At 57.8% G+C, this 11,855-nt stretch overlaps 4 protein-coding genes across 4 annotated transcripts; 1 reads left to right on the forward strand and 3 right to left on the reverse strand.

The window, feature by feature from the left end:
* Positions 1-782: 782 nt before the first annotated feature.
* On the reverse strand, positions 783-1,392 carry CDEST_07074 (Putative NTF2-like domain superfamily protein; the record flags this gene model as incomplete). The annotated part of the gene is made up of 3 exons (XM_062923233.1): positions 783-1,000; positions 1,096-1,270; positions 1,342-1,392. 3 exons carry the CDS (start codon positions 1,390-1,392, stop codon positions 783-785), a joined length of 444 nt encoding a protein of 147 aa, XP_062779284.1.
* A 231-nt stretch (positions 1,393-1,623) lies between these two features.
* CDEST_07075 (uncharacterized protein) lies at positions 1,624-3,801 on the reverse strand. The gene has a single exon (XM_062923234.1). It carries the CDS (start codon positions 3,508-3,510, stop codon positions 1,855-1,857), a length of 1,656 nt encoding a protein of 551 aa, XP_062779285.1. The 5' UTR covers positions 3,511-3,801; the 3' UTR covers positions 1,624-1,854.
* A 207-nt stretch (positions 3,802-4,008) lies between these two features.
* On the reverse strand, positions 4,009-8,078 carry CDEST_07076 (Putative 6-phosphogluconate dehydrogenase, NADP-binding, four-carbon acid sugar kinase). The gene is made up of 4 exons (XM_062923235.1): positions 7,617-8,078; positions 7,042-7,526; positions 6,342-6,980; positions 4,009-6,286 (listed from the first exon to the last, which is right to left on the reverse strand). Exons 1-4 carry the CDS (start codon positions 7,894-7,896, stop codon positions 4,271-4,273), a joined length of 3,420 nt encoding a protein of 1,139 aa, XP_062779286.1. The 5' UTR covers positions 7,897-8,078; the 3' UTR covers positions 4,009-4,270.
* Positions 8,079-8,784: 706 nt separating this feature from the next.
* On the forward strand, positions 8,785-11,611 carry CDEST_07077 (uncharacterized protein). The gene is made up of 3 exons (XM_062923236.1): positions 8,785-9,100; positions 9,415-10,713; positions 10,797-11,611. Exons 1-3 carry the CDS (start codon positions 8,974-8,976, stop codon positions 11,498-11,500), a joined length of 2,130 nt encoding a protein of 709 aa, XP_062779287.1. The 5' UTR covers positions 8,785-8,973; the 3' UTR covers positions 11,501-11,611.
* The last annotated feature ends 244 nt before the right edge of the window (positions 11,612-11,855 follow it).

Raw genomic sequence — 11,855 nt, forward strand, 5'->3', positions numbered from 1 at the left:
TCCATCAGCGAGGGGCCCTGATGGCAACCAGGCTGGGGACGACGGTGGCTTACCATGAAGCCACGAAACTCTGAACCCAGAGAACCAGGATGGGGCACTGCGCAAGGAGGGCAAATGACTAACGTTCCTGAGGCTGGTGACTGGTTTCCTCGGGGCGTGGTCGAGGGGAAGTCCAAGCCGCGGCCGTCAGCTGGGGTTACCGTGTTCATAAAGGTTTCTGAACGCACAATCTGGTAACAGTCTGATCTTAATTATGTTCCATTTCTGCCACTACTGCGGTAGCAATTTTGCTACCAACATTAAATTCACCTCAGGCATAGACTCTAACTAGGCAAAGGGCGATTGCACAGTGAACTAGGAATGCTCTAGACTCAGTTGACTTGGTAGACCTAAAGTGTACTTGGTTGTCTATTCGGTCTGATCTAAAACACTTCATAGTTTGAAGAATGGCCTGAACGGACGATGATCTCAACTTGATGCACGACACAAACCTGAAGCTGAGGGGGAATCAACGCACGATGGCAGTCGACAGGGTGGTTGACCTGGCAAATCTGCAGCACATTCGGCTGTGCGCAGACATTAAGAAAGTAAATGCCTTAGTTCTTACGAAGGTGGCGCATTATGCAAGCCTGGCTGCGTTTTTCGGTTTCTCGCAAACAATTCCTCATAATTACGGGGTTGTGAACGCTCAGCCCCCCCAAGCAGCTCGACAAATTACGGTCCGAATATCGTCGACTCGTGATTCTCATTCATGTATTTCGATGACCCTCTCTCATTCCTACTCACTTCCCGTGCTCTATGTTTGCAACCGCTTCCATCTTCTGGAGGAGCGGGGCGCTGTCGATGTAGACTTCGAACCGTTTAATCTTCCCGGCCTCTTCTCCCTCCGTGACCACAGTGGCAAAACCAGCAGCCGGTATGGTTATGTTCTCACTGTCGGGGTCGCCCTTGACACGGTACGTTATGTCCACGGTGAGCCAGACTCTATCATCCACCTTGTCTATGCGCTGTCAGGGCTGTCTGTGTCTCGATGGCTCACGACCCCGAACTCAAAGGCCGTCGTCCAAGGGGTATCCAAGGGGTGCTGCGACTTACCCGCTTGGTGAATGAGATGCTTCATGTAGGCAAGTTTCTCAAAGGTGGGGATGAAGGACTGTTTGATGGCGTCCAGCCCCTCGGCGACGGGATAGTTGGCAAACTTGACTTGGGCATCCTGCGAGTAAATTTCGTGGAACTCCGCAACACTCAGAGAGTCGTGGACTTCGTGGGACTTGATTTTGGTGTATGAGCATGGGAACCGAGGAGCGAGCTAGGTACTGGTAGCAGGAGGGCCAAACTCACCCGTCGGAGCCATGCGAGCACCTCCTCGGGAGTATTGGGAACAGAAGGCATGGTCTTGGTTGTATCTAGATTCAGACGCACAGTTGTCTTCAAGGCCGCTACAGGAATACTGCGAATCGATATAGAAGAACTCTTTAGAGAATATGTAGTTGATTTTGTCTCCGAGGAACTCGCCGGCTGACAAATTCCCGCCTGCATCCAAAGGATTCAGCTGACAAATGTCGTCCAGGTCGCGATCCTCCAAGCGGAGATTGCGCGAGCAACCACTTCATCTAGGAAACCCCGCGCCCATCTTCTTGAAACGGCGGTATCCTTTATCTCTTCTGAGATCCTCGTGAAGCCTCGCGCTTTCCCTTCCCTGGGCTCCATTGGCCATGTATCTCCCCCATGAGAACCCATCGTGTTTATTTACTGCCGGGAAATAAATCCGTATGTATTCACAATTCTTTTGCAGAGAATATCCTTAGTCCAGCCGCAACACTCGAGGTACTTGGGCTTCATGGCTCGTCAATTTCACACAGTGGAAACGGCTTCGATGGGCGCATCCACCAGCAACTCCCCAGGGAACGGAATCTTGGCCAGCCCACGAGCCCAATCGAGGGCGACAATGGGGGCCGTCTCCGCGTCTCGAGACCACCGCAGCTTCTTGACAAGATTGCCCAGCCGTCTCACGGCGTGGCGGTTGCAGGTGATGGTTGTGTGGCCCGTCTTCCAGCCAAACAGAAAAGACGAGCAGTTGGTCTCGTTGAGGGTCGGTTCCACCGCCATAACTACCCTTGGCAGCGTTCCCTTGCGTATCTCCTCTTGAACGTGTTCCCTGCGGAAGTCTTCGACAATGCGGATCGGCAGCTGCAAGTCGTCTGGCACTTTATGGCAAGAGAGCTTCTGCAGTTCGGCGATGAGATTCCGGCGCCGTCTCTCTGTTGACTCATCGTCTCTTTCCTCCATGGGCCACCCGTCTTGCCGCAGGACACGGTCGAGGAAGGCCATTTTATCATCCTGCTTCCCTCGGAGAGTCTCCTGGCCCAAGAGAACTTCCAGCCTGGCGACCTCTGACTCGGTAGATGCGTCGTACACCATTCGAAGACACGTTTCTGCGGCTTCCCGAGTGCAGACGAGCGTGTGGCCGCGAAGGACGGGGTAAAGGGACTTTGGGAGCCTGGGACCGTGCTCTGCCTCGTCCGCGACGTCTTCGAGGATTTTGGGCCGCCATTTCCTCTGTGAGCCCTCATTGTGAGAGATGTCCGTCGTCAAAGCGACGAAAATAGATGTGTCAATATTGAGGACCGGCGTCAGCGGCGGCGTGCTTGTTGTGTTTCCGAGACTGAGAAGATTTGATACAGCGGTCTCGAGAGGCGGAGGCGCGGTCTGGCTCTCGTCGGCGCATTCCAGAGCGAGGGAAATCGCGTCGTCACCTAGACTCTCAATGCCTTTCAAGAGCCTGTCTATCGCAGGGACTTTGCCGAGATGAATATTGGGGAGGACGATGCGTATCCGGTGACGATATCCCCCGTGAATATCGCGAGCAGCCGTCAAGAGCTGCTTGGCGCACTTTAGGACCTCGATTTGCGTTTCGTCGTCGAGGACCTCGGCCAGCCCCGGATCATCATCGTCCTCATCCTCAGGTTCATCCCAGGGGAAGTCTGCCTCGGCCATCTGGACCAACAGTGCTCGCTCGGTCGTGCTGAGGACCCTCATCCACTCATGCCCGTTCTCAACGATGGCGCTGATGAAAACAGAGGTCTGAACGTTCTGCTTTGCGTAGGGCACGGCGAAGCGGAACCAGGTGACGGAACGGCATTTCTTGATGGCGGACCAGTGGTTCTCATACGATGACAGCTCCCCTTCCAGCAGCCTAAAATCCCGAAGCATGGATCCCTCGGCTTCCGAGCCGGGCTCGCTTGGTTCTTGGCATCGCTGCAACAGGGACTCGGCGCGGTGATGCTGGGTCATGTTGGCCTGCCAAAAGGTGCTGAAGCCGGGGATGTAAGCATGCCAGTGGTTGTTGACTTTCGTAGCTTGGGCCTCCACGGCAAAACGAAGTTGTTGAAGCTCCTCGCACAGCTTCCCACTTCGCCTTATGAGATCCTCGGCCGTCTTGAGTAGGTCTTGGGGCTCCGTGACGCTCTCGGACGGAGGCGAAGTCTTGCGGGATCCATTCTGGGCCATAGATAGGTGCGCGGTGTTGTTTACAAGGGCTTCTGATTTGTACTCTGTGTCTTATTTTTTATAGAATAGACGGTGATGTTTAGCTCGATTCAGCTTGGTGGCAAGACGAGATGATGATGTGTCGTTAAGCCAAATGGGGGAGCGAGGGAATATTGGGGCGGATGAGTCATGACGTGGAGAATAGGATCCTGCGATGGGAGAGCGAGGTGCACGTCAAGATAGCGAGTGATACGTGCAGACTGGTTTTGACGCGAATAGCTGCATCAAGTCCAGATGACACCCCACGAAAGATGCAGCTCGTGGTCTTTGGAGTTTAGCTTGGAGATATTCCAGACGATGGGAGCCTGGGAGAACAAGCCCCAAGCTGAGTCAGCTTTCGTCTATCCCGCATGTGATTGGAGGAAATGGACAATGTGGATCTTTCGAGTCTGAGTGTAGGCTCACAGTCTGGGCACTGTCATGACGTGGGTTTCTGGAATTGTTTACACTGTACCTTATGTCATCAGATTATGTCATTTGATTATGTCATCTACTTATCGCCGATTATCACCGAATTCCCTCCCGTGTCGTCCTCCTTCTGCACAACATCGACAAGTCGTCGTTCATCGTCGTCAAGATTAAACTTATTTGCTGGAAAGAATTACGCCTCATTTGTTGCTTGGTATCCAAATACGTCCTACACCATGCCACGCTTTCCCCGCTGCCATGCAAAGAAAAGAAGAAGAAAAGCAAGAAGCCACAACAACTACAACACCTACAACTACGCCACATTCTCGATCGACCACGACTCGACAACCTCGGCGAGCGTGCTGTCACTGCCAACATTGCCCGGGAACACGACGTATGGCACTCCGCGATGCCGGCTCGTTTCTTCATCGCACCTCCAGAGCGGGACACCAGGCGCAGCTTGGCCCAGGATGCGCGCCCGTCTCATCTTCAGCCCCTTGGTCGCCGCATCAGATGAGGTGATGCCGCCCTTGGCAATCAGATACCGCGGTCGAACGTCAATCTTCTCCACCAACTGAACCAGGGCACGCGCGACCTTGGATCCGATCTGGAGCGAGCTGAGCGCATCGCCGCCCTTGATCAGCTTTCGCGACGTCATGACGAGCACGTCCTCGCCGGCAGTCAGCTTCGACGCCGTCTCGGCCGCTGCAGCCGTGACAACCTTCTCGGCCGCCTCTTCCGATTCGATCAGTCCGGCAACGTCGAGCTCGATGACTGTCAGTTTGTCGCCTCGCCTCTCTCGGAGCACCTTGAGCTGTGCTGTCGTCTTAGGCACGTACGAGCCGGCCACAATCAATCCGCCTGGCTGCTTGGTCCCCGCCTTGACCGATACCCCGAGATCCGCCATTGTCAGGGGCGGGATTCCCGTGATCCCCAGGCGGGAGGAGACGAAGGCGGCACCTGTGCGGTACAGGTACCGTCTTCCCTCCTTCTCGGCCTCGAGAAGGCCCGCCACAAAAACATGCATGTCCGACTCTGCTGCAGCGTTGACGATGACAACCGTGTTGGAGCCGGGCGCCACCGACAGGAGTTTCTTGGTGACACCTGCGGGACCCCCAACACGAATATCATCCAGGGTGACGGAAAGGAACGACGACTCATCGAACCGTGAACCGCACTTCTCGAGGACGTACTTTCGCAGGTTGGAGTTCTTGTACCCGAACGTGGCGTCTTGGGCAAATGGCGTTTGGCTGGCAGGCACCAGCACATCGCCCTCCTTGACGTAGTGCACGTCGTTGATGGTGTATCGGCCGCCTTGATAGAAGAAGGGTGTGATAACCCACGCATCAAACTTGCCGAGCGCCTCTTCGGCCGCCTGTGGCTCTTCTGGGAGGTGGCCTCGAAGGGTCGAGTCTCCGCGCAGGACAATCTCGAACGCCTTGCCACACTTCTCCGCTGCTAGTTCTACATTCTGGCAGATCTCGAAGATGAGCTGCTTGGCCTCGGCCGAAGGCAGGGCTCGCGAGTTGGTCAGGATGAAGAAGCCCTTGGGGTCGAGGCTGAACTCATATTCCAGAGTTGCGGCATCCCAGACAGTCAGGACGTCGATGTTGTGGCAGGTTTGCGTGCCGGTTGGATCATCATCGAGCACCACGAGAACCGGGACTTCGCCATTGTCGACCACTTTCCGCGTCGAGCTGATGACGTCTCCCGAGTATTCATTGGGCAGCGACTCAATTGTCTTTTGTGCCGGAAGGCCCTTCTCCTGGCCTGCTTCGACCTCCTCCTCATCCTCCTGAGCTTCTTGGGTGGTTTCTTGGGCCTTGGGTCCAGCGTTTCCCGAGACAGATAGCCCGGCCAGTTCCCACAACCGAACAACACCGGCGTCGGACTCTTTCGTCCACCCATGCGAGGCGCCCGAAAGGTACAGGGTGTGTGCCGCAGATGATATGGGGGCGAAATACGTAAGGCGTTTCGCTTCGTCGAGGACAATACCGAGGTCTTTGACGAATATTGCGAGAGCGGAGTGCGGTGTCCAGTCGGCGTCGAGCATCTGTGGCACTCTGTTCTCAAACATCCAACTCCACGCGGCGGCACTTCCGAGGATCTCGAATGCGCGCCTTGTGTCGAGGCCGAGACGGGCGGCAAACGCCATCGCCTCGGCAGCGGCGGCGATGTGGACGCCGGCCAGCAGCTGGTTGATCAACTTGACGGAAGAAGCAGCGCCAACACCTCCCTGAACGTGGCATAGATTGCTAGAAGTTCCCGTCATGGCCAGCAGTGGGCCATTGATCTTGGAGAGCACTGCATCATCGCCAGAGCAGATGATCTGTTTCCAACCGTTAGCATAATAATCGCGCCCGTGATGAAGGAGGACGGCCTACTGTGAGAGTGCCATTTGCAGCGCGGACGACGCCGCCGCTGACCGGGGCATCGATGAGACTGATGCCCTTGCCGAGGTTTGTTAGTTTGCTCTCCAGATCTCTCATAAACGAGGGTGGCACCGTCGAGCTCAGGATGACAATGGCGCCGTCGGGTAGAGTATCGGCGGCGTGACCGGAGCCGAACAGGACGTCATCAGCTTGCGCCGCGTTTTGTACCATCAGAACCAGGATGTCTGCGCCCTTGGCGGCCTCGGCGGGACTGGCGGCCCTGGACGCGTTGCCTCCGTTGGACACGAACTTGTCAACGGCGGGCTCGTAGACATCGTAGCCGTGGACAGCGAAGCCGGCACGAAGGAGCGAGCCGGCCATGCCCTGGCCCATGGCTCCCAAGCCGACCATGCCAATCTTTGAGATTTCCAGAGGCGTGCTGCTCGGCGTCAGCTTCTCTTGGGTCGTCAGCTTGACAGCCTGGGCCTGCTCTTTGACAATGTTTTGAGCGCCGGGGAGGAAGACGCGGACGAGACCAGAGTCGTCCTCGGCGCCATAGCCGTGGGCAGCACCCGAAATATACAGCTGCTCCGCGACGGATGCGAGAGGTACTGGGAATTGCAGAGTCCTTGCCGTAGATACGACGATGCCCTTGTGCACGCTTGTTAGCCCGGGTCCAACCATTAAGAGGGGATGAGATATGTTTTCTCACCATGTCTTTGACGAAGATGTTGAGGGCAGAGAGTGGCGTCCAGTCGCCATCCAGCATGTGCGGCACGCGGTTCTCAAAAGCCCACGAGTTGCCGGCGGCGTTTGTGATGATATTGTACACCTCACGGGTGTTGAGGCCGGCCTTGGCCGCCAGGCCCATAGCCTCGGAGGCCGCAGCGATATGCGTTCCGACGAGTAGCTGGTTGACCATCTTGATCTTGCTCCCCGCGCCCGGGCCGCCAGGGATGATGTATAGCTTCTCCGACATGTCGCGCAGGATTCCATCGGCGCGCTGCAGGGCCTCGGGGGAACCCGAGGCGAAGATGCTCAGCGTGCCGTCGGCTGCGCGCTTCGTGCCGCCGGAGACAGGGCTGTCGACGATGAGGACGTCTGACCGGCCCGCCGCGGCGATGCGAGACGATAGCGTCTCGTGATACGTGGGCGGAACGGTTGAGCAGAGCAGCACGGTTGCATTCTCCGGTAATGCTAGGGGGGGTGAAGCTTAGCATCTTGGCATGACCAGGGATGGCTCTCTGGTGACATGAAATGACAAGCACCATCCAAAAAGAAACTCACTTTGCAGGGCGCCCTTTTGATGGTTGAAGAGAATGTCATCGATTTGCTGAGCGTTGACGGCCATGCAGACCAGGATATCGCTGGTCTTGGCCACCTCTCTGGGCGACTCGGCGGCAGAACCGCCCTGGGCTACGAACTTTTCGGCGCTCGGGGCGTAGACATCGTGACCTTGGACGCGGTACGAGGGCTTCTTGAGGAGGTTGCAGGCCATGCCGAAGCCCATGGCGCCCAGGCCGATGAAGCCGACGCGCGTGGGCTGGGGGCCGTCGGGGGAAGCCATCTCGGAAGTGGTTTGCGAAGTCTCTCCTGGTTGTCGTCGTTTGTCTTCGTGGCTGTCCGTCAACTTGTTGTTTTGGGAGATGGACTTGGCGTCGGCGATTGTTCCTCGGAGAGAGTCTCAACAAGAAGAGTGCTTGGCTTTCAGAATGGGACTATTTCATCGGAGAAGACCCGGTCGTCTTATACCCTTCGTCCCCTCCCTCCCTCTTACGGTTCTGTCTACCTATGTACAGATCTCCGGGACGGGCGGGCGGGCGGGCGGGGCCAAGGCTCTCTCGGAAAAGTAGCCGGGGGGGCGGGCGGGAGAATGTTTGGTGGAAGATGAGCATCCGGGGAACAGCTCCGTGTTATGTCCCGGCGGGGACTTTGCTCTCTCTCTTTAGTACTCTCTCTCTCTCTCTTTAGGGGCTTTCCAGAGAAAAGAATGTGATAATGGGAACCGGACAAGATTGCGGCGCGCGAGCTAAGAGGAGTTGTGTTGTCTACCTGTACAGATACAGACTAGACTGGACTGACTCTCTCTTTGAATCTCTATCCCTACTCTGACTCTCGCTGGACCCCCCTCTCTCTCTTTCTCTCTCTGCTTTGTCTCTCCATCTTCTCTCTCTCTCTCTCTCTCGCTCTCTCTTGGGACGAAGGTATGTGTGGATACTGACTAACAGATAGTACAGTGTACAGAGTACAAAGCAGAGCCCAGTACGAGTACAGCCAGCTTGAGCATGTGGAGGGAGGATGACATGGGATGGGATGGGATGGGAAAGGATGGGAATGTTCAAACCCCGCAACGGCCAGAAGTCCGCCCCGCTTAGTAGCAAAGGCAGATGGTCAGATGCAAGTTGTCGGGGCGCCATCTTTTCCCTCTGTCTCTCTCTCTCTTCTCTCCGCCCCCTCCACCTCTCGGCCATCTTTCCGCCCTCTTCCCTCTCTCTCTCTCCCTCCTCTGACACACTCTCTCGTGTGATTGTCCACTCCTCGCCCCCCGTCCGTCCACCTTGCTAATGCTGCTGCCGCCGCAAAAAAAAAAAAGGGAGACCCAGAAAACTTCTTCCCCCCTTCGGACTTCTATCCTTCTCGGATCATGAAACGAGCGAGAATCGACGGCCCGGACAAGACCCCGTCTTCGGCCTCGGCCTCGGGGGCCGCCTCCGGGCAGAACGTCAATGTCAACGTCCACTTGCCCAAGATTTCCAGGAAGATCCGAGCGTGTGAGTAGCCCGCCTCATGTGCATCCATCTATCCATCCATCCATCCAGCCATCCCGATACCTCCTCGGCTTTGAACTTGCGTCTTGAGTCGTCTCGAGTCTCATTGACCAAAGCCCAACCGACCCCTCTTCTTTCCCCGCTTTCTGCCCTCACAAGACAAGTTTAGGCTAGCCGCAGCGGCGGCGGGGGGGCCGGATGCAGAGAGACACATAGATACACACACACACACACACACACACACATATGCACATATGCACATAGAGAGACGCGGAGTCACGGAGCAGGAGAGACCTACCTACTGACACCAGAGACAGGCCAGGAATGCCAGAACCGCAAGATCAAGTGCGGCATTGAGCCCGGCCAGAACCAGTGTGCCCGCTGTTCCCGCCTCGGTCTGCAGTGTGTCGTAAACAAGAGCCTCCAAACCCTGCTCGACAGCGAGAATGAGTGGAAGACCAAGATGGAAATGCAGCTGCAGACGCTCCAAGCGTCCATGATGGAGGTCAGACGCACCCTGAACCTGCCACAGCTGATTCCTCCCCCGCAATCTTATCAGTACGAAGCCGCCGCCGCCGCCGCCGCCGCCACCACCACCACTGGCGCCGGCAGTGCCGGTGCCGGTGCCGGCATGTCACAGAGTCCCGTCAACCCGGCCGGGTCACAATGCAGCCCCGGCACCACCACCGGCCCCTCGCCCGTCCGGCCGCCGGACGTCACGGCCATGACGAGGGAGAACTCACCCGAGCAGACGACCCAGGACAACGGCGAAGACCAGGCCATCGTGAGCGCGCCGATGGCGAGCCTCTTCGAGGTGACGAAGCTGCGCAACATCCGGAGCGACCCGGGGGCCCGGGTGCACCTCCACCTCCCGTCGAGCCGGGCCCAGGAGCCCGACTTCATCGCCCAGGGCAAGTTCAGCGTGCAGGAGGCCGAGCACCTCTTTTCGACCTTCCGCGGGACCCTGAACGCGTATCTGTGGGGGGGCATCGCGCTGGTCCACGACAACCTGACGGCGACGCGCATGTCGTCGCCGCTGCTCACGGCCGCCATCCTCGCCGTCACGGCGCTCCACGAGCAGGACGAGGGCCGCGCCTTCGACATCTGCTACCCGACCTTCCTCGAGCTGGCCAGCCAGACCATGTTCGACCGCTACCACAGCCTCGACGACGTGCGCGGCCTGTGCATCGGCGCCTTCTGGCTGTCCGACATCAGCTGGAAGGTGTCGGGGCTCGCGGTGCGCATCGCCACCGAGCTGAACCTGCACCAGTTCTGCGCAAAGGCCCTCAACAAGGGGCCGCAGCACGTCGAGAAGGCGAGGCTGTGGTATCTGCTCTACGTGTGCGACCACCACTTTAGCATCGCCTACGGCCGGCCGCCCGTCATCAACGAGGACGCCACCATTACCCACCACGAGGCCTTCCTGACGCTGCCGGGCATCACGCAGGCCGACCACCGCCTGCACAGCCAGGTCGGCGTCTTCATCATCCTGAGCAGGGTGTTCCACACTTTCGGCCCGGACACTTCGCGGCAGGTGGCCCGGGACGAGTTCGAGGCCCTCAAGAGGTACGACGCCGACCTGGGCCGGTGGAAGCTCCAATGGGAGACCCGGTTAGGTGAGAATAACCCAGCTGCTTACCTTAACGTGTCCATCATCCATGATGAGAAGACAAACCATCAACTAACATGCTTGAAACAGTGCCCGACAAGCACATATCCAAATACCCCGCCAAGGGCGTCATCCTGCACTACCACTTCGCCCGCCTCCTGCTCTTCTCCATCTGCCTGCGCGGCCTGAACCCGTCGAACCCATCGGACCAGTACGCCATGTCGGACGAGCGGCGCGAGTTCATCAACCTGGCCATCGGCAGCGCGTCCGCGGCGCTCGAGCTGATCCTGACGGACGCCGACATGCGGCGGGCCGTCATCGGGGTGCCGCTGTACCTGCTGACGACGATCGCGTACGCGGCCATGTTCCTGATGAAGGTGCACGCGCAGTGGAAGGCGGCGCGGCTCGACGTGCGCTACGACGACGTCGTGGACCTCATCGAGCGCGTCGTGCTGCTGCTCGAGGAGACGAACCGGTGCGCGCGGCACGTGGCGCACTACATCGGCCGCGGGCTCAGCAACATGCTCGACAAGTTCAAGGAGCGCGGCCCGCAGATGCAGCAGCAGATGATGCAACAACAACAACAGCAGCAGCAGCAGCAGAGGCAGTACGGCGGCGGCGGCGGCGACGGTCAACCGGGCCAGGGGATGCCTCCGGTCTGGAACGAAGGGGAGATGAGCCAGGACTGGAACCAGTGGATGTTCAGCGGGGAGATGATGAACAACTTCGGCATGGGCCCGGAGCAGTACCCGCTCAACATGCTGGACCTGTTGAACTCGCAGATGCCGGGCTGATGTGTCGTCGTCAGCAGTGCGCATGTGTGTGTGTATGTACTGTATCTATCTGTGTGTGTATGTATGCATGTATCTATGTGTAATGAGATCACGATCGGGTTAGTTGTTTCGTATACTGTGGTTCTGATGACAACGCAATCCTCGTGATGCTTCATCTCACCAGTTTGATGGTGGTTCTGGCGTCGTAAGGTGTCTCTATCTGTCTGAATCCGTACTTCGGGACAAAACCCGAGTGGGATTATTCTGTATGACATCTCGGAGACAACACCGCGGTCCCGCCGGCACTTGGAGACGCGGAGAGAAGTCCGCCATGCTATCCTCCCTTCTCCCCCCAATCAACCCCCTCTTCGCGTGG

The sequence above is a fragment of the Colletotrichum destructivum genome, chromosome 4, assembly GCF_034447905.1.
Source record: "Colletotrichum destructivum chromosome 4, complete sequence".
Lineage (NCBI taxonomy): Eukaryota > Fungi > Ascomycota > Sordariomycetes > Glomerellales > Glomerellaceae > Colletotrichum > Colletotrichum destructivum.

What these genes read in the sequence shown, in the direction of transcription:
- CDEST_07075 (XM_062923234.1), bottom strand. Translation starts at nt 3,510, where the DNA reads ATGGCCCAGAATGGATCCCGCAAGACTTCGCCTCCGTCCGAGAGCGTC.
- CDEST_07076 (XM_062923235.1), bottom strand. Translation starts at nt 7,896, where the DNA reads ATGGCTTCCCCCGACGGCCCCCAGCCCACGCGCGTCGGCTTCATCGGC. An exon ending in TCAAAAGGGCGCCCTGCAAA is followed by an intron (nt 7,527 to 7,616) that starts GTGAGTTTCTTT and finishes CACCCCCCCTAG; the next exon opens with CATTACCGGAGAATGCAACC. An exon ending in CTGCAAATGGCACTCTCACA is followed by an intron (nt 6,287 to 6,341) that starts GTAGGCCGTCCT and finishes GGTTGGAAACAG; the next exon opens with ATCATCTGCTCTGGCGATGA.
- CDEST_07077 (XM_062923236.1), top strand. Translation starts at nt 8,974, where the DNA reads ATGAAACGAGCGAGAATCGACGGCCCGGACAAGACCCCGTCTTCGGCC. An exon ending in TTCCAGGAAGATCCGAGCGT is followed by an intron (nt 9,101 to 9,414) that starts GTGAGTAGCCCG and finishes CACCAGAGACAG; the next exon opens with GCCAGGAATGCCAGAACCGC. An exon ending in CCAATGGGAGACCCGGTTAG is followed by an intron (nt 10,714 to 10,796) that starts GTGAGAATAACC and finishes TGCTTGAAACAG; the next exon opens with TGCCCGACAAGCACATATCC.